General features: G+C 42.6%; 3 protein-coding genes across 7 annotated transcripts in view; 2 read left to right on the forward strand and 1 right to left on the reverse strand.

Annotated features, from left to right (window-relative positions):
* dennd4c (DENN/MADD domain containing 4C) overlaps positions 1-16,001 on the forward strand; it is a 31,213-nt gene extending 15,212 nt beyond the window's left edge. For 2 of the 5 annotated variants that reach the window (XM_020095504.2, XM_020095505.2), the window contains exons 3-34: positions 993-1,245; positions 1,335-1,404; positions 2,537-2,706; positions 2,863-3,104; positions 3,220-3,286; positions 3,375-3,433; positions 4,060-4,204; positions 5,424-5,599; positions 5,745-5,845; positions 5,941-6,165; positions 6,773-6,918; positions 7,120-7,158; positions 7,490-7,620; positions 7,721-7,853; positions 7,962-8,168; positions 8,324-8,452; positions 8,922-9,078; positions 9,200-9,349; positions 9,941-10,060; positions 10,165-10,290; positions 10,376-11,466; positions 11,578-11,767; positions 11,891-11,988; positions 12,085-12,260; positions 12,368-12,526; positions 12,639-12,837; positions 12,954-13,064; positions 13,166-13,303; positions 13,407-13,524; positions 13,693-13,849; positions 13,952-14,016; positions 14,207-16,001. In XM_020095504.2, the coding sequence (XP_019951063.2) occupies positions 993-1,245; positions 1,335-1,404; positions 2,537-2,706; positions 2,863-3,104; positions 3,220-3,286; positions 3,375-3,433; positions 4,060-4,204; positions 5,424-5,599; positions 5,745-5,845; positions 5,941-6,165; positions 6,773-6,918; positions 7,120-7,158; positions 7,490-7,620; positions 7,721-7,853; positions 7,962-8,168; positions 8,324-8,452; positions 8,922-9,078; positions 9,200-9,349; positions 9,941-10,060; positions 10,165-10,290; positions 10,376-11,466; positions 11,578-11,767; positions 11,891-11,988; positions 12,085-12,260; positions 12,368-12,526; positions 12,639-12,837; positions 12,954-13,064; positions 13,166-13,303; positions 13,407-13,524; positions 13,693-13,849; positions 13,952-14,016; positions 14,207-14,343 (5,485 nt within the window). In that variant the 3' untranslated portion in view covers positions 14,344-16,001. The remainder of the gene's footprint in view (positions 1-992; positions 1,246-1,334; positions 1,405-2,536; positions 2,707-2,862; positions 3,105-3,219; positions 3,287-3,374; positions 3,434-4,059; positions 4,205-5,423; positions 5,600-5,744; positions 5,846-5,940; positions 6,166-6,772; positions 6,919-7,119; positions 7,159-7,489; positions 7,621-7,720; positions 7,854-7,961; positions 8,169-8,323; positions 8,453-8,921; positions 9,079-9,199; positions 9,350-9,940; positions 10,061-10,164; positions 10,291-10,375; positions 11,467-11,577; positions 11,768-11,890; positions 11,989-12,084; positions 12,261-12,367; positions 12,527-12,638; positions 12,838-12,953; positions 13,065-13,165; positions 13,304-13,406; positions 13,525-13,692; positions 13,850-13,951; positions 14,017-14,206) is intronic. The other 3 variants (XM_020095507.2, XM_069518849.1, XM_020095506.2) reach the window with 2 other exon arrangements.
* A 738-nt stretch (positions 16,002-16,739) lies between these two features.
* On the forward strand, positions 16,740-18,894 carry cdca9 (cell division cycle associated 9). Its single transcript, XM_020095511.2, has 10 exons — positions 16,740-16,913; positions 16,998-17,129; positions 17,515-17,555; positions 17,640-17,691; positions 17,788-17,855; positions 17,982-18,043; positions 18,123-18,206; positions 18,306-18,387; positions 18,553-18,639; positions 18,774-18,894. The coding sequence occupies exons 1-10, from the start codon at positions 16,814-16,816 to the stop codon at positions 18,816-18,818; spliced, it is 753 nt and encodes a 250-aa protein (XP_019951070.1). The 5' UTR covers positions 16,740-16,813; the 3' UTR covers positions 18,819-18,894.
* A 227-nt stretch (positions 18,895-19,121) lies between these two features.
* plin2 (perilipin 2) lies at positions 19,122-23,183 on the reverse strand. The gene is made up of 8 exons (XM_020095509.2): positions 23,069-23,183; positions 22,912-22,946; positions 22,271-22,466; positions 21,875-21,957; positions 21,470-21,722; positions 20,251-20,429; positions 20,032-20,148; positions 19,122-19,675 (listed from the first exon to the last, which is right to left on the reverse strand). The coding sequence occupies exons 2-8, from the start codon at positions 22,939-22,941 to the stop codon at positions 19,271-19,273; spliced, it is 1,263 nt and encodes a 420-aa protein (XP_019951068.1). The 5' UTR covers positions 22,942-22,946; positions 23,069-23,183; the 3' UTR covers positions 19,122-19,270.
* Between the last annotated feature and the right edge of the window lie 879 nt (positions 23,184-24,062).

The following is a 24,062-nucleotide window of genomic DNA, read 5'->3' on the forward strand; positions in this document are numbered from 1 at the left end:
AGAAAGTCGGTGATGTTGTATATGGTATATTATCACAATAGAGTCATAGCTGTGCATTTTGCTTATTTGCACCTTTTCTCCAAATCTGGGTGGATAAAATTGTCACAAGGCAGTTTATATTAATATATTGCACTTTCTGTCTTGGTGTCAGTTTCAAACTTATTTATTGTTTACATTCAAACTTGAATGTTAGTGCCATAAACATGTTGCATCATGAGAATGAAATGTATTTGTGTTTTTGCAGCAAACGTATAAGTACGTAATGAAGGCAGGAGGGACAGCCCTCTCTCTCTGAGCCACGTAACTGTCTATTAGAGTAATTTGTGTGGGAAGGATTCCAGCTCTTTGCACTGCTCAGCTTTCTGCCATCTTAATTCGTCCCCACTTTGAACATCTTGGCACAGCTGTATAGACTTACTCTTGGGTTATGTGTGAGGCTACATTCATACCACAATGGTTTAATTTGAAAACTGCATTTTCAACCTTTCAGCTCTGTATCAGTAAAAATCCCTGTCAATCCTCACACTTTAAAAACGCATATCACGTGACCATTCACATACACTGGGCATGTGCGTGCCGGTGTAAACAGCAAGCAGATTGTCTACGCTGCAGTTGTTTGCATAATTACTGGTAATACTATAAACAAGAAACAACAATGGTGAAAAGTAAGAGTAGGGATTACTTTTCTTCGACCAGTGACGAGGTGGAACTAAATATAAGTGCTGTTTTGCCCTCACCAGGTGGTAGTCGAGTCATGACTGATAAGAACCAATCAGAAGGCAAGTGTGGGTGCCACTGCCCCCAATGTTTTAAACAACAATGGGTGCAGCAGCAATTCCAAACTTCTCTGTTTGCAAGCAATCGAAAACTGTAAACGGAGAAATTCTCCCCTGTTCTACAATATCTCCTGTTCTTGATGGAGGCACAAAATGCATGCTGCCATGTGACGTGTCAAGCTAATATCTTTGCTCACTACTTGTTTTGTTCATTAGGGTTCTGTATGAGGGCAAGGAGCGTCTGATCCAGGGCTGTGAGGTCATCCAGGCCACACCGTACGGCCGCTGCGCCAACGTCAACAACAGCTCTGCCACCTCGCAGCGCATCTTCATCACCCTCCGTCGAGCGCCGCCCATCCAGCCTCAGAATTCCCTGGCGGTGACGGACATTTGCGTCATTGTCACCAGCAAAGGGGAGACGCCGCCACATACCTTTTGCAAAGTGGACAAGAACCTCAACTGTGGCATGGTAAGACTCATTGTAATTTTCTTAGCAAACACTTTTGCATCATCACTTCTGATTTATAATATCTATACAACTGTGTTTTAACCTTTTAGTGGGGCTCCAATGTGTTCCTGTGTTATAAGAAATCTGTATCTGCGTCCAATTCCATTAGTTACAAAGCTGGTGAGTAAAGATCAAATACTTTCTAATGTATCACATCTTCACCTTTCGATTATTTTCTGTACCTACTGAGAAATGTTTGCTCTTTTGTTATTTATCTCCCTTTTAACACTTTTATTTTATGACTTACTTTACTCAGTGTCATTATTAGTATGTCATTCATCAGCTTTCACCTCCACTGCCTTTCAGATGAATCACATTTGATTTGCTTTCCTCCTCTGATTACGTTCCCAGAGTCACCACTAAGATTAGTGACATTAGTGAATATATCTTCCAAACTACTTTCTGATGGTCAACGTGTATAGAAAGGGTGCAGTGAGTAGTAAATAACAATAACACATTTTGCAGTGCATAAAATACGAGGCCTGAACCCGAGTGGCTACAGTTACGGAGTTTTAGGCAGATAGTGATAAAAACACTCAAGATAATTAGAATGGCTACTTTTGCAAGTCATAATAATGAGATGAAGTAAGTCTAAAGATTAATAAGATTGTCAGTGTAAGATCATAGTTAAGTGGTTCATTACTTAACTCAATGGAAGGACAAATAGAACATTGTGGTTCGCCAGACTCTTGATAAATAATGGGAAACACTGAGGCAGTCAGAATGTTGAGTGATTATTTTATTTTTGTCTTTCATACATTTTTTTCCTGGCAACACCGTCATTGTTTATCTGTGATCAGCCAGTAGATTGGCATTTCTAAAACATTGTGTGGCATTTTCACTGACTGAGCCTGAACCTGAAAAGCTTGGCCTTTAGGATAATTAACGGTGTTATACACATATAATCAGTCCTCATATGAATGTGGACACACACACATGCAGAGTCACACGTGCTGGCTTTATCTTCTTGGACTGTCTTTTTCCTGCGAGACGACTGTTTATTCATGTCAGACAACAGTACTTCCTGCCACGCCCATGATTTTCATGTCTGCAGGCTTGTTTGGGTATGCACATGTGAGTTGTCTGAACGCCATCTCACCAAACAACAAGTTAGACAGAAAAGCAGAACACTTATTTCCTGAAAATGAAACCAGAGTATGCAGACAGATGATTGTTCTTTATCTGAGCAATGCTGCAACATTACATCATTTTAATCCATGAGTTTATGTTTCTGTTTTCTCTCCCTCTCCAGGTCTTATCTTTCGTTACCCAGAAGAGGACTACGAGTCTTTCCCTCTGTCCGAGTCAGTCCCCCTGTTTTGTTTGCCTATGGGCGCCAATATCGAGTGTTGGGCTCCGAACACACGCGACCCTCTGCCTGTCTTCTCCACGTTTGTCTTAACCATCTCATCTGGTGAAAAGGTCAGACACAGCTCGCTCGGGGACAACTGTCATAGATGGGGAATTAACAAGGACAACTGCTAAAAAAATTGTGTTGATTTAATTGATGTAGTCTTTGAAAAGCTGGCAAGAAAACCCCAAAAATACTGAAGGAACTTTGTCCATATCTGGTTCCAGGTGTACGGATCAGCCATCCAGTTCTATGAGCCGTATTCCGTGGATCTGTTGAGTGAGAAACAGAAGATCCAGCTGGGCCTTCTCACCACCGTGGAGAAGAAGATGATCCCTAACCGGCCTGTAAACACCAATAAGTGCATCTGTCTGCTCTCCCATTGGCCCTTCTTCGAGTCCTTCCGCAAGTTCCTCATGTTCCTCTACAAACTCTCTGTCACGGGCCCGCACCCGCTGCCTATTGAGAAGTAAGAACTGTGGACATTTCAACAGGCTGGATGTAGTTGCTGTATATGTTTGAAAATAAGTAGAAAATGTCACTTTGTGTTTTATTGAGTTGTCTTCATATATTTCTGTCAACAGGCACATCTCACACTTCATGCACAATGTGTCCTTTCCTTCCCCTCAGAGGCCAAGAATCTTAGTCCAGGTGATTTCCCCCTTACATCATTGCCAAACAGAAATATACTGTTATTTGTGTTTTTATATATTTCCTAATTATTGAATTTCTTCTTCAGCTCTCAGCATATGACACCTTGATCCTTTCCCAGCCCGTGTGCACACCTTTACCCCTCAGGTACAATGAGCGCTGCGCTGCAGAACATTTCTTCACAAATATTTTCCGATGTGTCCTTTTTTCAATTATGTTTTCTTTATTTGAAGACAAGAAAATAATCAGTGTGTTGTTCAAGAAAAGCTTAACACATTCATTTCTGAAAACAACCTTGGCCATAAAAATTCTTGAGACTTTCTCCGCTGCCTCATTGCACAAGTTAGCTCTGTTTCCAAAAGCAATTCAAGTTTTGACTCAATTTTTAGCGACTTACCTTTTTATACCTATCAAGGCTACCTTATGCAATATTAAACAGCAGATGTAAACATAAGAAAACTGCATTAGCAAATAAAATCAGTGGATCAAGTCGACATGACTGTTAAATTGAATTAGTGCAACACAGAGTCTCAAACAGATTTTACATTGTAGGCTTCACTATATTGTAAGAAGATTCTATTGTGTTTCCACTACACTGTTGCTTTGCATATTTTAGTGAGGTTCAGACATCGATATAAAAATTGCTAACGCATGTCTCACTCTTGATTCAAGCCCTAGTCATAAAATTTGACTCCGTTAACTTCTTTCCATTACTTTTTTCACTGCTCTTCCTGAACTGACCAGTCTGCCCTGTTTCTTTTCCTCCCTGTCAGTGGGGCCGACTACGGCACGCTCCTGACTAACCTGGGCTCGGAGAACTGCGCCACGCTGCTGCACTTTGTCCTCCTTGAGTGCAAGATCCTGCTGCACTCGCTCCGGCCCGCTGTGCTCACCGGAGTGGCCGAGTCTGTTGTGGCTGTGAGTAGGCTCCAACATACAAGTTCCATTGCAGTTGATTTGATGTTAGCATGAGTATGCTGCTTTTGATGTTCCTAAATTATCTGGGATATTCTGTGATTCTTCAAGATCAAAGTCTGTAGTTTCAAGAAAAGATTAAAATATTCTCTATTTGAAATGCATGTCACATTTCTCTCATTGCTGACATTTGAGTATATTTAAGATGAGAAACATAAAATTAAATTTATCAGGCAGCATTGATGTAAGTGGCTATTAAACCCCTGTATAGTCTCTATTTATGATTACCCCATAGATGAGAAGCGTACCATTAAAAGCCAGACCTTCTCTTAAATTCATCCTTTTTGTTTTTCGGTTGACCCGCTCTGTTGGAAAGAAAATATTCTGTTATCAAATCATCTGCAAACATAAAAAAGCATAAATTATGAGATAATAAAATCAGTTTCATAATCACCCAGTGTTACCCTGTTACTGACATTAAAAGAGTGCAATACAGCACTACCTCATTAGACCTGATCCACATACAAGATCACAAAAGGATAAGACCCTTCATGGTTGATTTAAGCACATAAATGTGATGGAACTGGATTATAATCACCACTCGCATTGAAATAAATTACTACTTACATTACATTGGATGACAGTAATTAAAAATACTGAGATCACATACTTTAATACAAACACAGTAAAACATGCAGAGAGAAAAGGCTTGTGATGAGCATGTTGTAACACAGTCGTATTTGTGCAGCGGTGCTCTCCCTTGTATGTTGTGTATTTTTTAATAATCAAAATTCTTTCAAACAAAAACTGTGTTGCATGGAAGAAAAGATTGTGAAACATCTGGATTGAAATCCTCTATATTGGACCTGTGTTGTTTTGCGCTGCTATCACTTGTTCCCTGGCATCTGAACTTTGTCTGCCGTCTCTTTGAATACACAGAATGTCACAATCCCCAAAAATCCCCCAAAGGGGGTTTGTATTGACCCAATAAGACACAATATAGAAGACAAATAAGTCTGAAAGAGCCGGAATTGTGGCCCATATGTTATTCTGCTGGAAGTTTTTGTTAGTTAGGAGTAAAAAAAACTCAGGTATCTCTTACAACAATGTTGGATCATCATTAAAATATAATTGAATATTTGATTCATGGTACTTTTACTGTTTCTACCTCTGTCATTCCCTGCCTGTTTTAATTCTGTACATCCCTCTTGTCTCTCCTCAGATGATCTTCCCCTTCCAGTGGCAGTGTCCCTACATCCCCCTGTGCCCACTCTCTCTAGCTGGTGTCCTCAATGCTCCTTGTCCGTTCATAGTGGGTGTGGACTCACGCTACTTTGACCTTTATGACCCCCCGCCAGATGTTGTCTGTGTGGACCTGGACACCAACACTATCTACCTGTATGATGTTGCTTTGATACTCTCTACCTTGTTCTGTTTATTTACATCAGTGTCAAAAAAATGCTGCCACACATTTGTTAAACATTTTTTGTGCAGCTCCCCTGTTTCTCCAAACTGAGTAAGTCAGTTGTATTGTGTGTTACAGGTCTGATGAGAAGAAACACAACAACTGGAAAAACCTCCCAAAAAAGCCTGGCAAGAGCCTCATTAACTCACTGAGCAACTTGCACCACCAGCTGGCCACTGGTACAAACAACATCTTGTGTCTGCATAAGAGGAATGACTCCATAGTTACCATGTTAGTTAATGAATAGTAATAATCCCTTTGGTGTGTTCTTTAGTTTCCGTGCGTCAATCGGTGCAGGAAGGCTCGGAGCCGGACATGACCCCCATCGAGGCGGAATTTACCTGGCACAAAAAGAAGACGGCCTTAGAAATGGAAATCCAGGAGGCATTCCTGCGCTTCATGGCCTCCATCCTGAAGGGCTACCGCTCCTACCTCAAACCCATCACCCAGGCCCCCTCTGTAAAGACCACAGCTGCCGACTCTCTGTACGACCTACAAGGTAAACACAAGTGACTGACTGAAAGTGAGGATTGTTTTACAGAAAGACAGAAATAACTATAACTACAACCTTGAGATATAGATCATGATCCTTTTCATGGAGCGGCTTAATGCTGTGGATTTATTGATAACTTGGCTTGTAACCTGTGCAGGATTTATAGTCTTCACTCAGAAAGCCTCACCTAATGTTTCATTTTATTGTTGCTCGTTTTCAAGGAGCGTCTCACTTTTACTCAACTTAAGTGTTTTTAAAGATCAATCACCTTTTAAATTCAGCTATTATAAGAGATCACTAATGCTTGTTGCTGGGAAACTGGTCCTCGCTTCCATCAGCTCCACATTTTCTTTTTAGCACTTTTGTAAATAGCTGCAGATCAATGGAACGAAGGTCACCAGGGATAATAAATATACTGAACCCTAAAGGAGGATGCTCAAACAACAAATTTACACACTTTTAAAAATAATTATTTATCCTTTAAGTGAATCCAGATGATCAAATCATTCAAATTCTGTATGTTGATGTTACCGTAAATCCCAAAATCAAGAGTGATATATGCTTTGAGTTAAATTTGAGAAATAATTTCACAAACTTCCTTGTCTTCCTGCAGGTTTTCTCAAAAGCAGAGACCGTGCCCATCAGAAGTTCTACTCCCAGCTCACCAAGACCCAGATATTCATCCGCTTCATCGAGGAGTGCACCTTCGTCAGCGACAAGGACACAGGCTTGGCATTTTTTGACGATTGCGTGGAGAAGGTGATTACCTACGTCAGACCAGTCTACAGGCTGCCTGCTGGTTTCATTTCTGTTTCTTTCTCTGGAGGTTCCTTTCCATGGATACGCCTTTGTTTCATGTTGTGTTATTGGCAAAGTAACATGTGTCCACTGGGAGACCTAGGAAGCCAAAGTTTCCTCTGATTCATTATTCTGCCTTTGCTCTATTTCCTCTTTTTGCAGCTTTTTCCCTCTGATAAAATCACTGACAAGGGCACCAAGGTAATCTCTTACACCTTAATCAGATTTCCTTGCATGATGCATGTTGGGTTTTTTTTGTGATTAACATTTAAAGGTAAATAAATGAACCATTTTCCCACTGATAAATTGGATCACTGAGGGGCTTGAGGATTTCACATTTTCTTCTATCCTTAAATCCAAATCACAATGACAAAAGCATTTTTTACTTCCTGCTTTTCTGTTATCAGAGTGTAATTTGCCTGTACTTGTTTACTCTCATCAGAGAGGAAGTAACCTGTATTGTGTTCTGTTTGTATTCATCAAGATAAAGATTTTAGTATTGCTAAAGCAACTGATGTGACATTCACTGCAGGTTGAAGGCGAGTCATCGGAGGACACAAGACTTATGGAGCTGGATGAGTCTCAGAAGAGTGAGCACACCGTGTTTGTGATGCCCCCCGAACCTTCACCTGACGATGGACCAGGCCCTGCCCCGAGATACATGTAAGTCTTTTTCTTAAACTGCAAGTTATGAATGCTTCAGTAAAAAGAAAAAGAAACGTGTGTGATGCAGTGAGGTGTTGTCATATTTCTCATCTTCCAGGTACAAAAGTTTCCCCAGATTGAAGATGGATCTGTTTGACGGCCCCAGAGTGTTACGTCCAGCACTGAGCAGCAGAGCAGCCGGGGCCAGTTCGTCCAGCAGCCCTGCACTACTGGCAAAGAGGACGAAGCAGGTGTGCACATGCTCACACAGCCACTTTTTTAGTCTTCTCATCTTTTGTCTCCATCATCACGTTTTAAACAAAATGCCTTCAATACCGTATTGCCTCCAACCCTTACAGGAGATCAAGCTCGCTTACAAGATGGCAAAGCGGTTCTACACCAACCCTCCGCTGTGGGCCCGCTGCCTCTTCAGTCACTGCTACAGCCTGTGGTTCATCTGCTTGCCAGCGGGCGTGCGCCTGGCCAAGTCCAAGAGTCGTGCCATGCATCAGGCTTACAACGTCCTCCTTAAGATGAGAACCACTGAGGTGGAGGTGCTGGATGAGGTATGGTTACATTATGCAAGAGTTTTTCTTATCGTTAAAAACCCAAGCCTCTTCATTGTTTGCATGTACAGACTTCACTGCCTCATGCTACAATGATACATTTTCTGTTTTCAAATTTATATTTAATGTCAATGTTTTCATGTTTTTGGCTTTAGGTGTGTTACAGAGTGGTAATGCAGCTCTGTGGTGTGTGGGGTCTTCCTGTTATGGCTGTGCGAGTCCTGGTTGAGATGAAGAAAGCTGGCGTACATCCCAACGCCATCACATATGGATATTACAACAAGGTCATATATCACGTAATTATTAGCATGTAATGTTAAAGCTACAAAATGTAACTTTTATTGAGCAACAGCGCCCTCTGCCGCTACATGTGGTCATTAATTCTGTTGGGCTCTTCATCTACTCATTGAACTGAAACACAACTAAACAGTGGATATTCTTCATGATCTCCAGCTTCCTGAACCTGAAGAGCTGCTGCTGTAACAAATACACCAAACTCAGTTTAGAATTCTTTATATTTTATAAGTTTATTTGCTGAATATCGGAGATAAACCCTGTTTTTTAATGATGTCTTAGTCTTTTTAACTGATCTACAGTTCGACATTACTCTTAAACTTACCTGACCTGATTCAGTGACACACAGTCAGTTAAACACTTCTCATAGTAGATCGTACCCGATCCCCAAAGTTACATAGAGCAGAAAGGAAAAGATTTTAAGAAGCAGACTCATCCTTCATCATGTTCCATCTGCAGGCTGTCTTAGAAAGCCCCTGGCCAAGCCGAAACCGCAGCGGCCTGTTTATGTGGACCAAACTTCGCAACGTGCTTCGAGGAGTGGCCCAGTTCAAGCAAGCTCTGGGCCGAACGACTTCCATGAAGGGACCCGCACTTAGTGACACAGGTGGGAAAGGTACGTACCATATGATAGGGCTACACAGTTGGAGGGAAATCCCTGCCTGCCTGATTTTATTTGTCGTGCCAATATGAGATCTGTTACGCTTTTTCTTTTGTCTCTGTGTGTCTATCTCCAGCTGCAACAAAAGGAGTATCAGCAGACACTGATGTTGACCGTTTGAGTCATGACAGTGCTGATAGCTCAAATGACGTCAATGGGGAGGAACATAACCTATTTGCCCACGGCCACGGCAAGGTGGATGCAACAGGAAACCACTGTAATACAGGTACTGACTCTGAAGAGCTTCAGGTTTCAAGCTCTGAAGCCTGATGGTCAGAAAACACTGTACTGGAAAAGTTTTTCAAAGATCTGACCATTGCTCAATTCTGGAGATGCCATGGCACAGATAGTCACAGCCACATTCCAGTTGTAAACAAATTCCCCATTGAGCCCAGTTACACCAACCTATCAAGCAAAGTCATCGTAGTCCCATATTTAGTAATGGATTGGATAAAAATAGATGTTAACTAACAAAGATGGGTAAAATGTTAATTGTGTCTAAAAAAAAGAAAATGATCAAAACTATTAGTTAAACCAGGGTTGTTTAAAAAAAGAACTGATCTTCTTTCAAGATCCATAGTTCAGGATGTAGGCAGATTTGCTGTCAGAAATTGTATATAATATTTATAATTCATAAGATTTCCTCAGATAAATACCTGAAATAAAGGAAACTGGCTCCTTAACGTGTTTACTTTACCTGAGGTCCACAATAAGTTCTCCTTCATGCTTAGAAATGATTGGGTGAAGGGAGGGGTTTATACTGCTGCAGACTGATCCTTCAGTTATATACTCATTATAACATATCTGTGACCCACAGGGAGGCAATCTGATCAAGGCTACGGCTCCAAGGATGAGCTACACCAAGAGCTGGTAGAGCCTTCACATGCAGCTATCCCGTCATCCGAACAGAGAAAAAATGCCCAAGCACAACACAACGGTGAGAGAAGCTACATTCATTATCATGTGCTGTATGTGTATGAATATAAAAACATTTTACTTCTTGCACATCAGCGCTGAGTGTGTATTATTATGTACAACCAGGGGGCGACATTGCCGGCTCAGTGGACAGTGCAGTCGCAGTAGCAGAACCCCCGAGTCCTGTTGATCTGCCCTCACCTGTCCCGAGCATTGTGAAGCTGTCTACAGGGAGCTACGATGGTGAAGCAGGTGAGGAGGAAGATGAGGCTTTAATGGATTTAATGTGCTTTTGTGACTTTTCAACTCTTAAGTTTCATACCTGCAAATATTCTAGTTACAGGGAAGCTGTTTAGGAGACACAGCAAGATCGATAAAGTGTCTCTCCCTGATGACGACGCCCCGCTGGCATCAGGGGATGTGGCCAGCCAGTCTCAACACCAGCGGCAGAAATCCTTCTCTGAGCGCAGCTGTAGCTTCAGCGCAGAAAGTCGTGCTGGAATGCTTCTAGAGAAAGGCGTGGACCATATGGCCAGCCAGATGGGTGCCGATGCTCGCATCCTGGCTGCAGCGCTCTGTGCCGGACAATCTCCACCACCCAGCAGTGTGTCTAAAGCACTTTTTAAAGATCTGGAGGAGGAACCTGAAGAAGATCAGGGCTTGATACTTGGGAAGCTACCAGTGGAAGACGAGCCAGGAGCCTCAGAAAAAGGGAAGGAAGATAGCAAAGATGTGGAGGGCAGTGAGGAACAAATAGAAAAAGAAGAAATAAAGCAAACTGAAGCCCTTGAGGATGAATCTGGGGCACGAGGAGCAACTCTGGAGAGGGCAGACGTGAAGGTGGGTGCTGACCCACTTTCCCTCCTCATGTCAGAGAGTGAAGAGTCCGCCTCTGTTACCAGCCAGGAGCAACCGCGCTCTGTGCCCGCTGTGGTGTCCCGCAACCTGGCCGAGGAGATCGAAATGTACATGAGCCTGCGGAGCCCTCTGGGTGCCAAGTCCTCCAGCATGGAACTCCAGCAGTCCCAGAGAGACTCCATTGACGCCCCGCAGCCCAAAAAGCCCATGGAGCGCAGGTCCAGCCTTCCTGTGCCTCCTGTCAATACTCCGACTGTCTCCCCGGGTGACACACCCAAACGCAGCCCCAACACTGTCACTCGCTCCAAGACATTTGCCGCAAAGACAAAAGTCCCTGTCAGCACCACGGCCAGCCCAAGTAATAGGTCGTCCTCACTGACAGCGCTAGTCAAGTCCTCACAAGGAGGGTCTCTGGGCTCAGTCATAAACTCTATTTCAGGCATCAAGATGGACACTCTGTTGTCGGGCCCTAAAATTGATGTGCTGAAGTCTGGCATGAAGCAGGCGGCAAATGTAGCCAGCAAAGTGTGGGGGGCAGTGGCATCAGCTTACTCCTACTCAGATGATGAGGTAAGGCTCCTTAAAGGAAGGAAGATTTATTTTGTCAATGTAATGTAGCCATAATTGAGATTTTCTGCAATGAATCTGTAAATATGTACTCTATCCGTCTTTATTCTGCAGGATGAACAAGCTCAGGGCGGTGGCTTCCCATCACATCTGGATGAGCACATGTTGGCTGCACACGCTGTCGATGAGAGTCCTGAGAGAGGGGTCATCCCAGGTTTGGTGGCTAACGGTTTGAACCAGAGCTGCACCAGCCTGGGCAGCAGCAGTAGCAGCAGCGACACAGGCAGAGGGACCCACCATACACGTAAGCACACACTGTAGCGTAGACATGAGATAGGTAGAAGAGATGGGTTTAATGAGGTGCTCTCTGAGGTGTGAGAGCTACGGTGTCTGCTGTAAAAAACTCTAATTCTCTCTCTGTCTGCAGATCCAACCCCAGGACGAGCAGGCAGGGGTCCCGACTCTGAGCAAAGCTCCTCACATCACGCTTCCTCCTCAAGCATCTTCCAAAACTGTGCATTGGAGGTCAGACTTAACCTATTCTACCAACCACTGTGGTGCGGCTGTGCTTGTGCTGCTTGTCACAGGAGTAACCAGGATGTTATATTTCTCTGCTGACAGGTGCTGATGTCGAGCTGCTCCCAGTGCCGCTCCTGTGAGGCTCTGGTGTATGATGAGGAGATCATGGCAGGCTGGACAGCCGATGACTCCAACCTCAATACCAACTGTCATTTCTGTCGAACAGCCTTCCTTCCCTTGTTGCATGTGGAGTTTCATGACTTGCGCACATTAAGCGGGTAGGAATATCCCTGTCCTTATCTTACAGTAGCATTAAGATGAATTACACAAACTATCTCTTGGAAAAAATATCTTAAATAAAAACTTTTTTTCTACTCTCTTTCAGATTCTATATGAATCCCAGTGCGTCAGGAGACAGTATCCACAGCACCAGCACCCATCCCACAGCCAGCAGTTCAGCTGATATTAAGACACAAGACCTTATCAGTTTCCCCGAGGAGGAACCTAGAGAGACTCAAGATAATCGACCTGGAACTCATAAGAGGTACCGCTTCATGAGAATCTCTTGCACGCTCCACTAGGCACACTTGGATTAACCCTGCAAAAAGCTTAATATCTGTATCTTATGTTTCCTCTTTGCCTTTTTCCATTTATAGTGTGATTCCAGAGCCAGTGCAGTCAGACCCTCTGGGTCTTCTAGAGCACCACTCTGCAGGGAAGCAGCAGAGATGCAGCGGTACGTCACTGACGCGCAGCAACAGTGTTGGAGGTCCGTTGCAGAGCCTGGACTACTCCCAGAGACCTGGTCACGGTGTCTCCACAACCAGCCTGCCCTGCAGCCTGCAAGAGGTGTCGGTCAGTGCCACAAACTGTCACAAACTAACCTTAGCGCTTTTCAATTTGGCTGGTATCCCTTTATTTGCAATGCAGTGAAACTAACTGGTGCAATTCAATGCGCATGTGATTGTCAGGATGGAATGGGGACCAAACGGCCAAACCCCAAGCCTGTGTCTGTGCCGTACCTCAGCCCCTTGGTACTGCGTAAGGAGCTGGAGACCCTGATGGAGAATGAGGGGGATCAGGTAAATACACACATGTTGTATACACATGTTCTGACAGTAGAGCTATAAAGCTTTAAAGGAGTTTGTTGCCTTATAGGTCTAACATCTCTTTTTCTATCCAGGTGATCTACACCCACAAGTTCCTGAGCCAGCACCCCATCATCTTCTGGAACCTGGTGTGGTATTTCCGCCGCTTGGACCTGCCCACTCACTTACCCGGTCTCATTCTGACCTCCGAACACTGCAACAATGGAGTACAGGTCGGCAACTTATTGTGTTATCTATTATTATTGTTTTATATGCACCGCACCATTCTGATAGAATAAACTCATGGTTTCCCACACAATGTCTTTGTCTTTTCAGCTCCCTCTGACGTCACTGTCCCAGGACAGTAAGCAGGTGTACGTCCAGCTCCTGTGGGACAACAACAACCTGCACCAGGAACCTGGAGATCCCCTCTACCTGCTGTGGAGGACCTTGTGTGAGTATGCACACAAAGACACATTAGTTTCAGACGATGTTGTCCACCATCACGTGTTGAACAGGTTTATTTAGCTGTATAAAATCTTTGTTGCAATATCATTGTTGGTCAGCAGGGGTCAGAAATCAGGCTAATTAGTTAAAGGATCTTTATGTGTGTGTTTCTTAGTGGAGCAGAAGGCGACGCTGGCTCCAACAGACCACCAGGAGATCCGCACCCTCCTCAACACAATTGTTCGCAACATCCAGACCAATGACGTCTACGGACCAATCAACCTGTTGATCCGAGAGATCAAGCGGCGCCCAGAGGGGGCCAAACGGCAAAGGTCAGCTCTGTTCTTTGTTTTTTTCTTTCCCACATTCATGTTCATGTAGTGTCAGTGAATGAAAGTCTTAAGCCTCATTTGTGTGGTGTGACTTTCTCTCAGGAGTATCTATAGAGAAATCCTGTTTCTGTCACTGGTGTCGTTGGGACGGGAGAACATCGATGTAGGTGAGTGTATGTGTGACTCCAACACCATAAAGGTTTAGGGCGTAATCACACCTGGAAGTCCAAACCAAGGTCACTTTGTTTACATATTTTTAAACTATCATTGATTATTTTGATGCAGAATCCCAGACAACCACAATTTCTGCTCCTCTGACTTTGCGAATCTCCACACCCTCTTCTTTTAAACCTGCAGAGGCCTTCGACAGGGAGTACCGCCTGGCTTACGACGAGCTTAGCCCCGAGCAGCTCAAGTCGTTGCACCCCATCGATCAGCCACCCACCCCCAGCGTCCAGTGGTGCCTTAAAAGCTTCGGAGCCCCGTTCATCTGACCGGCAAACATGAGCAGCAAAGATGAAAATATCGGAGGGAAGGATCAGTTGTTGGCACGGGGTATATATTTAGTAATTTAACACCTTTAATTGTCCAAACATGGTACTTCTTCTTCCCTCTGTCTTGAAAGATGCCTACTGTCTGCTTATTAGGCCAGTCATGGCTTTTCTAAGCAGATAGTGTATAGAATGATGAATCACTGTACAGAATGTATTGCCTGCTCCTTTGGTGTAGATATATCTGCTGTGTGTGCGTGCGTGCGTGCGTGCGTGCATGCGTGCGTGTGTGTGTGTGTGTGTGTGTGTGTGTGTGTGGGAGGGAGGGAGAGAGACATCATGGTGTCATTTCCCTGTCATGTAGCCTTTTCAACGCTTTGCTTATGCCCTCATTAGTTCAGTGCGATTTGTTTGAGACTGTGTACAGACCCCAACTGTTCCTTTCTGCACTTTCTAACAAAAACAAAAAAAAACCCCACAAACAAAACAGTAATTCAAGTCCGCCTGTCTTTTTGTACATATCTTTTTTTACTTGAGGGAAATCTGAAACCAGAGTTGCCTATTTCTTTGCGACATTTAAACTGTTTAATCTAAGTCTTATTGAACGTTTTGTTGCATATGTACAGGTCGAGGACGAGGCTCTCCGTCTGTGTAAATACATGTCGGTAGCAGGCGTGTCCGTGGGAGACGACTGTCGATGACAATCACTAATTAATCGTCACTCAAATCGATATACGACATTCCCTGTGAGTAAAACGGGTCTTAAAGAAGCATTGATCTCTTCAACCACACCCATGTGATTAAAACCTGCTATTTGGAGAGAAATCATTAACAAAAGGCAAAATCGATCATAAGTAAAAACGTGTGCCACACTACTGATCCCCACACATTAAAATAAGACATATGTTCTCTTGCGGTGTCAGCTTGTATTTTTAATTAATGTTAATCTTTTTAACAGTAACTCACTGTACTTGTCCAGCTTACATGCCTCCTTGTTATTATGAATTAGAGCTGCGATGTAATAATTACATGTATTCTTCACTGTAGCAGAAAGTAAGTTTTTAAAATTGGGAATATTATTTGCTGACAGAATATTCGTGGTAACTTTTTTGTGGCGTTCTGCACAGCTGATATGGCGTCAAAGAAGAAACGCGACATTCCTATAAATGCCGAATGAGATATATGAGAGAATATAAAAGTAAAGTGCTGCGATGAACTGTTGGGAAAAGCCTGCAGATGGCCCCATTGTAGATTTGGGGGATTGGACACTGACTTGTACAGATGTAAAATTTTCAATTTGCACTGCATCGGTGAAAACCTGACCTTAACCCGGGTTGATGACGGGACGTGACCTCCGAAGAATATAAACGATAAACAAAGCAAAAAGAAAATTCTCAATTATTTATTTTTGTATTATTGACATTTGGATTGCAGACAGTTAAGTAACTTAGCATTTTTAAGACTAACAATCCCCTCTTTCCCTTTGAATCTGTCTTAAGGGTTTCCACCCTGTGCTGACTTTGTAAATGTGTTCTCCTCGTAGCAGAGGGTGTACAGAAGAGACTGTTCTTTAACGATGATAGATAACCGTCCTGTGGAAAAGGAATTGAATGTCTACACTTAAATGCGCTGCAATAAATGAATTTGTGAACTGATTGAAACTGAAACGTGTCCGTGTTTTTGTCTCTGCCTCGATGGGGCTTTGTATTGTGCAGTGTCAGATTGTGTAGCACGCTTATTTCCTCAGCTCTGTTCTTAAGCACACAAAGATACCCTCTGGTTTTTATGGCTCATTAAATGCATCACCGGACTGGAAAACCTTCGACATTTTCCCTTCTGTCGACTTATTCATTTTTAAGTCTGCCTGAATGTATCCTCCATCTCACACTCCTTGTTCTCCCTTTCTTTTCTTGTCATCCTTCACTATCGCCCCTCTAAAGTGTCGCACATGATTTCTCTTCAAATCACAAACAGTCCAACAGTTCTCAACTTGACGACTTTAGTTTTATCATTTTACTTCAGCCTTGTACATTTCCCTATATATTCTTTTATTTGATTGTTTCTGTCATTTAGGATGTTGCTATGATATGATGTCCCACATGCACTCCCAATCAATCTCTATCTATCACTCTATCACTCTCTCTATCAATCACTATCTATCTCTATTACTCTATCACCACTCCATCTATCACTCTATCACTGTATCTATAATAATCGATACACTTTATTTATGTATGATATATATTAAATTAGTGTTCATTTGGAATGCAACGGTTTCAGTCCTCGTTTAATTATGAAATTTTTTTATGATAATAAAATGATCAACCATATCCTTCCGCCACGCAACATAGTTCTGGGGGGAACTGCAGTGTTTCCGGCGGGTCGCATGAATCCGGTGCAAGTGTTTCCATTAAAGCCGCTCCACGGTCACGCACTCTGATCTTCAGGTGACTTGGAAGGAAGGAGACGGAAGATGGCGCCGAGACGCACGAGGAACGCGGGGAACGTCCCGAACACAGAACCGCTGAGACGCAGCAGACTGGCTCTGTTCATCCAGCAGTTTGAGAAAGACGGTGTGTTCTGCTTCAGCTCGGTTAATGTCCGCCTCAACATGGTCCTACAGTTGTCCCTCTAACACCCACGTTTATGTCCTCCAGCCCAAGAACGCATGAATGAGCTGGAGGCCAAACTGGACAACATGCTGTCCACAGTGGACAAGGTGTTCGAGGTGGAGCTGATGAAGATGCCTCCTTCTTTTCAAAACACCCGTATTGGAGATTTAATCAGTGGTAAGCATCTTTTTATTTGAGTTTATAAAGTGCATTTGTCCTGTGGCATAATTATTACACGTTCTACAATATGCTGTGACTTTTTGTATTGTTTTTGTGCAGAGTGAAGTTGTGTTAATCCTACCTGGTTTATCTGCAGTGAAAATTTCTTTTTTTCTTTTAAATTAAACTCAACTTCCTTTATTCCTGTTCATGTTTGGCTCTAATGTAAGTTTGAATCATTAACTTAACTGGTGTTATGTCCTTTCATTACATGCTGACTATTTCAGAGGTCACTTAAGTCTAAATCTTTCAAAATAAAAGCTCTGGAGCAGCAAATTGAAGTTGATGGAATAAAGAAAATTGACTTGTTTTTCCTCATCTCTCAAACTGTCCTGTGTTATAGAGGAGGAAATCTCAGCCAGTGAGGTATCCATTGCCATGAAGGTGGGCTGACAGACGTCTCATCTTATAGATTAATTTTTTTTATAATTATTGTTCTAACCGGCTTAGTTGTCACCCTTTTTGCAGAACGAGTCCCTCGAGATGCACCAGCCCCTCAAGAGGGCTCACAGTAAAAGAGGTGACTTACTTTTTTTGTGAGCAACACTTTCTTTGAAAATCCTACACAAAATCCAAGTAAATAGCTTAACGGTCATTTGTGCTTTTATTTTTGTAGTCAAATCAAGTGCTTCTGCCACAGTTCAGTCTGCTTCAGCCCAGAGGGCCTCACACAAGACCTCAAAGGTAGCTGATGATGGAGCAGGTGATGTGTGCACATGCACGTTAAAGGAGACGTGCATTGAGTGACGTGACAGATCTAATGCTTTCATATGCTCAGGGTTGAAACTCTCCGATTTTTCTTACTCGCAGGCAGGAAACGGTGCAAACAGGACCAGAACATTAGCCGGCAGTAGCAGCACAGGAAATATCCGGTAGGAAGTGAAGTAACATATGACGTCTGCTGAGCTTCGTGCAGGCTGCTGATGTTGATCTATTTATTTTTATCTACAGGGGCTCTGCAGTCACTGCCAAGAGGACTCAAAGCCGCTTGACAAAAACCAATGAGCAGGCACCAGCCATCAAACCCAAACTCAGGTTTTAGGGGGTTATCATTTCACCTGATGTTTGTACCTTTGGCTTTTAAAAGACAAATCATTTTTAATATGAGCTGAAGTGACTCTCGCGTTGTCTCAGGTCGGTCGTTTCTGCTGGTGACCTGCACTGTTCAATGGCCGGCTCGGCTGCGCACATCACCGTCACGACAGCACAGGGGCAGGTATGGGCTGAGGAAGAACTAATTGAATATTGGAGCAGACTCGATTAAAATTCCGTTGACATCTTGTTTTCCTGCTGATGATTGGTTTAATCGTTGATACTGGACGGATGTGTTTCCAACGTGTATGTTCTGAATGTGTTCCACATGTGGTTCTCTGCCTTCTAGACCCTCAGCTTCTCTGAAGAGACCAAGGAGGAAATAAACCTCGACATGCTGGATGACGTGGCATGGTGCCAGATTCAGAAGCTGACGGTAATGGTGCACTTTTTGGCTTTTCAAATGTGTCTGTAAGTTCAGTAACAGAACAGAAGGAGTTAGCAAAAACTTTTTTGAAGTATGAAATGGTTTATTAATCTGTCCCTGCATGTCGGATTTTGGACTTTCAGAATCTGATGAAGTATCTGTCCAGGCGCAGTCGCTGCCAGCGATGAGTAAAGATGCCTTGAGACACTTGGATCTTTTAAGTGTTTTAAAAAATTTACAATAAAGCATATTTGCATTATCCTACATGACTGCACAGTGTTTGTATAATATAGTCCATAAAAAGACAAAACAAAGGTTTGTGATTAAAATGACTGAACCTCTTAATCCACATTAAAGAAAATGAATTTAGAAATACAGGTTCATGAAAGCAACTCAAGCGTTTGAGAAATATTTTTTTTAATATAATCTCCAAACTTAAAGATCATGTTTGTAAAATGTGTAAAGAAATAAAGACCCAGTCACAACAAGGACCTACTTCATAATTTTTTATGTAGAAATATGCACAGGGTTAGGTTTTGACAGGTTGGTTTGAAAGTAACACATTTTGCAGAGAATCTGACATGGGACCTGATTAAAGCATAAAAACTTAAAAATTGAACAACACCACAGCGGTAAAGCGTCACTGTAGTTGCTCCATCTCCACTTCCATTGGCGCCGCTCTCTGTGGCTCGGTGGATGACGTGGACAGGGCGTGTTTTGTGTCAGGAGTCATTCGTGGATAGAAGGGACCGACGAGCCAGTTGAGTGGCGTGTTGTTGACCAGATAATCCATGATGTTGTCCAGAGAGCTGCTCATTCTGCTCAGCTGTGCTCTGCTGCCGGTGAGCATGCTGTCGGGAAGGTCGCCCAGCACCTTGGCTTTGCGGAAGTTGCCGTAGACCTGCGAGGCAGAGCGGCTGAGGGAGAGCGCCTCCTGTTGGACGTGGTGGGGAAGGCCCTGCAGGCCAGAGACGAGGACCAGACAGGTGGTTTGGAGCTGCTGGGTGAGGGAACGTGCCAGGGCCAAGGTGTGAGACTCAATTACCTGAGGAAGGAATGGACAGATTTACCTGTGATGACATTTATGTCCCAAAAATATTTTCTTTACTCCACATGTTTAGATGAAATTTCCTTTTAACTGCACAAATCATTCTTTCAGGCTGGAGATTTAGAGCAGCCTGTTAGAAAGGCTTCTATTGCACTAGAAACGTTCCCAATGCATCAAGTCTGCTCAATTTCCACTTGATGGACTATATTAGTAATTAAAATAGAACACATTTGTGGTGTTTCACTTTGTTTAGTACAAGAGACATTTGATTTTTTGTTGTCTTTTATTTTTTGCACCTGACTGCAAGCCAAGTTTCCCACGTGGCCAGTGAATGACTGAATACGCCTGCTCACCTCTGCGTCATGACCATGCTCCTGGGTTGGACTATTGGACTTCCACGCCACCAAAGAGCTGAGCTTGTCATTTACAATCTGGTTAGCTTCGCCAATATGCTTTCTTCCGTATTCAATCTGGAAAACAAACGGAATTGATCCACTGAGCAATTGATCCACCTTTTGTAGAGACCACATCTGTCTAGAGAATGGAGTTTTTCATGTTGCCAGCGGACCCACCATGTCAACCGTGGAGTTGAGCCCTGAGATGAATCCTATGCTGCGCTGCTTGCCGTCTTGGATTTTCTCCACAGCCCTGGTGTATGCCCGCTTCCTCAGCTTTGTGGAGAGAGAACCCAGTCGCACGTAGTAGCTCATCTCCCTCCTATCGAAGCCTTTCACAGTTTTGGCCTCCAGCTCTGTCACAAGGGAGGGGAATGTAAAATGTTTATGTAAAGAAAATAAGTTTCAAGGCATTTAAGTCACTGATCTTTAATCCAGCTGAACTGATGTGTGAAGACGTCTGACACAAATTGCTATGTTAGCATTTTGCATGTTTGAATAACTGAAAGAATTAAAGCCATGATGCATTTCAACTGGTTAATTCCTGAAAAGAGAAGCACATAGTGTACAGGATTGTTTGTTATAATCTTCTGCAGGTCACAGCTCACTCTAAACAACTGCTCCTTTAATGACAGAGAAAAATAAGCCATGCAAACTTAGATCCTCAGGATTTTCCCTGTAACCCCCCCCCCAACTGGAACAAATCCATCTTTAACAACGTACTCCAAAATAACTGACCCCTGATGCAGCTTGTTACAGATAAACAAGCTCTATTTCACAAGCTGCTCTCATTTTGTGTCTTAATTAAAACCAAAACAGCACAAAGTAATAAGAATTCTCTATACAAGATGTATTTTTAGCCTGGGATTCTTTATAGAATAGGAAATAAACTACACCTTTCTATTGAACAATTTTTAATATTAATTGTAGATCCTTATTTCTCCTATGAAACCCCATCCTAGGCCTCTAAGAAAAGTAATCAAACAACCCATAAGCGAAGACCGGTCTTTGTTTGAGTCTTTAACCACCTTGTCTGAAGAGGGGGGCCCCATCCCCATGTATCATGTTCGCTGATATTATACAATTCTAGTTTTTATTGTAATGCTTAAATTTCTGCCCAGTATTTTTATTCTTTTGAAATCTTTTATTAGTTTTTTTGTGCACCTAACCTTGTTTTGAGAAGTGCTGCATAAATATTGGTATTATCATTATCGTCTTCTGGTTTTCTCTGTCCAGCTACTAGTGCTTATCAAGTTCGAATGTGCGAGCTTTGGTACACTTCCTGAATGGGCCTTTAACCTCATTAATGAAATTGCGAGAGGAGCAGATGTATGCGTTTCAAGGGGTTACACAGTGATGCTGCTGTGGCTCACTTAGATTTGCCTCCCCCACTCACCCAGCTCATCCTCTGTCAGAGGAAGGTACTGCTCCACCAGGCTCTCGGACGTACTGAGCGCCGTGTCCACTCCGCTGCTGACGAGCTGGGCCACTCTGCTCTCCAGCACTGTGCTGACACTTCCAGTGACCACAGTCTTGGTCCTCTCCACGCCACCCTGCACCGCATCCCGAGTCTTCCCCACAACACTGGTTAGCGTGTCTGAGACCGTGTCCTTGGCCGTGATCACCACATCCTTGGCACTGGAAACGATCTGGACAGGGACAGAAACATGGACGAATAAAATAATTATTGATAAAGGAGACAGCAGTTGAGAAAGACCAGACGTAGGACGTGGCTGACCTCTGATTAGCCAACATCAACTGTGAAATAGAAAGTTGTGCAATTTGGAAAGCCAGTTCATACTTGCTCAGAGGGCTGGTGAAGAATCGGCAACGTTTTCTCAATCTTGTCCAAACCTAAACAGGCGAGGTCATTGGCAATGGCAACTGGAAAGCAAATAACATGAAGAGATTTAATCTTAAAGTTTGCAATGTCCCGAAAAATGTTCCCTAGATTATACTGTACATTGATGCTCATTGTGGTGATTGTGAGGGAACAGATAAACTGGGTGAAAGTTCAAGAAGGGCTAGAGCCAGCAGCCTGACATGAACATCCTGTTTGACTCACACTGTGTGAGTCAAACAACTATTTTCTTAGTTTCACTTCACGGCTGTGTTCTGACGTCAGATAAAAGTTTGAAGCCACAAATACATACATATGCCAGCCAGTTAAATTAAATTCACACCAAAGGCTTCTTACTCTGAGGCTCCAGTTTGTCCATGAATGGCGAAGCAGTGGTGAGGGCCACGGAGGTGATGGTGCGGACTCCCTGTTCGGCGGCCTCACACACGGTCCTGATGTAAGGGTGGGTTTCCTTGGTGGTGCAGTACATGCTGGACACCAAGCTGTAGGTCGAGCTCACCAGAGGGAGGCTGGTCACCCTCTCCACCACATTCTGTCAGGACATAAACAGGAATCATTAATATATTCAAATTGTTATTATACGGTCCAGAGGTGCCTCCTTTTACAGATACATATTATTTTTCTTATTACTGTATATTTATATTCTTGTTCTCGATTCCCCCAAAATTAATTTAGCCTTTCTCCAGTTTTAAACTTATATGCTTTATATATTTTTGCATACATAAGGAATAACATTATAACATTCAGTATTTAACTCAACTAAATCATACACATTTAGACATTTAGGGTTTATAATGTAACAGAATAGAATAAAAGTGACAATTCTTCAAGGTGTCATATTAAAATTAGTGATAAAGCAGAAAGTTCTTACTGTTCCATACTTTGACATTGACGTTTTATTTTGGTATTTGTCTCAAATTGACCTAAATAACGAGTTTGATGTTGCAAACAGGAGATCAAAGTCTTTTCACACTCGCCTGATGTAAGATGACGTCAGCTGCTGCCATGTCTCCTGAAAGAAAACAAGTTTTAAAAGTTCGATGAACTCAATCGTATTAAAACAAACTTTGTAGATGCATCATATGAAAAGCTAGAAGAGGGAAATACAAAGAACTAAGTGTCATTGAAACTCACCGAGTGTTGTCTGTCTGTCTTCAGTGAACTGATACCACAGGAGGAGCGGCAGCTGGATTTATACAGTGCGCAACTATCGCGAGATTTTACGCAGCGTCATTTCTGGGCCAAAGGTAAAAGGGCCAAAAGTTGAGTTGGGGAAATCCTGTGAAATCATCCGTCACGAGTCTATGACACATGACTGCAGAATGATTTATTATATTTCATAAGACACTGGCTTCTCCTGCTCACAGGAGGATTAACGAGGTTTTCTAGAGGGCGTCTGCTCGACAAAAATCTGGAAAATAACAATTACAGTCTGACATGTTCTTTAAGTACACACAGAAACTTCATAGGGAAGTTTTTAAACTTTATTTCAGACTCCTGGGTCCACACCAGTATAAAAAAATAAAAAAAGAATTAATTTAGGTCCAAATGTAGAAGTAAAGTACTGAAATAAAATCATCACACTAAAAACTGCTATTGTTAAGAAATCATTATTCATTTAAAATCACTAATTACATTCTTAATTTTCATTCCAAATTCTAAAAGTGTAATTGTTACCACCACTGTCATACAGTACGGTTTGTAGAACAAATAAGATGATTTAATTCCTATATTAAACATCCATAATCTTAATATCAGCACATTTTTCTTCTCTTTCTTACTGCACTTTTTTTTTGACTCAATCAATCAAAACATAAACTTGTATTTTGGTACAAAACGTATTCATTCCTCAGCAGAGCAGGAATGATGGGAACATTGGTGAGATACACATCTAAAATGTATTGTATTTTATATTTAGACCTCTAAAGAACTATTTTATCCAGCTAATAAGACACAACCCCTTATTTATTAAAGTCTGCCTTGAGGTCCTTTGTATTTTTAGATGATAAATGGCACTGTAGTGTTTTGAAACAGACGTGCTCTTTAATCACATTTCCACAAACAGTCACATAATCATTATCTGTGGTTTTTGGCGGGACCCTAGAAGCAGTTAATAAAGTTATTTGTG

Source organism: Paralichthys olivaceus, chromosome 22 (genome assembly GCF_024713975.1).
Source record: "Paralichthys olivaceus isolate ysfri-2021 chromosome 22, ASM2471397v2, whole genome shotgun sequence".
Taxonomy (NCBI): Eukaryota; Metazoa; Chordata; class Actinopteri; order Pleuronectiformes; family Paralichthyidae; genus Paralichthys; species Paralichthys olivaceus.

Coding starts and splice junctions, on each gene's coding strand:
- cdca9 (XM_020095511.2), top strand. CDS start 16,814: ATGGCGCCGAGACGCACGAGGAACGCGGGGAACGTCCCGAACACAGAA. Junction 17,692..17,787: donor GAGGGCTCACAGTAAAAGAG/GTGACTTACTTT, acceptor TTATTTTTGTAG/TCAAATCAAGTGCTTCTGCC. Junction 17,856..17,981: donor CCTCACACAAGACCTCAAAG/GTAGCTGATGAT, acceptor TCTTACTCGCAG/GCAGGAAACGGTGCAAACAG.
- plin2 (XM_020095509.2), bottom strand. CDS start 22,941: ATGGCAGCAGCTGACGTCATCTTACATCAG. Junction 20,430..21,469: donor TCTGACAGAGGATGAGCTGG/GTGAGTGGGGGA, acceptor CCCTTGTGACAG/AGCTGGAGGCCAAAACTGTG. Junction 20,149..20,250: donor TCAACTCCACGGTTGACATG/GTGGGTCCGCTG, acceptor TTTGTTTTCCAG/ATTGAATACGGAAGAAAGCA.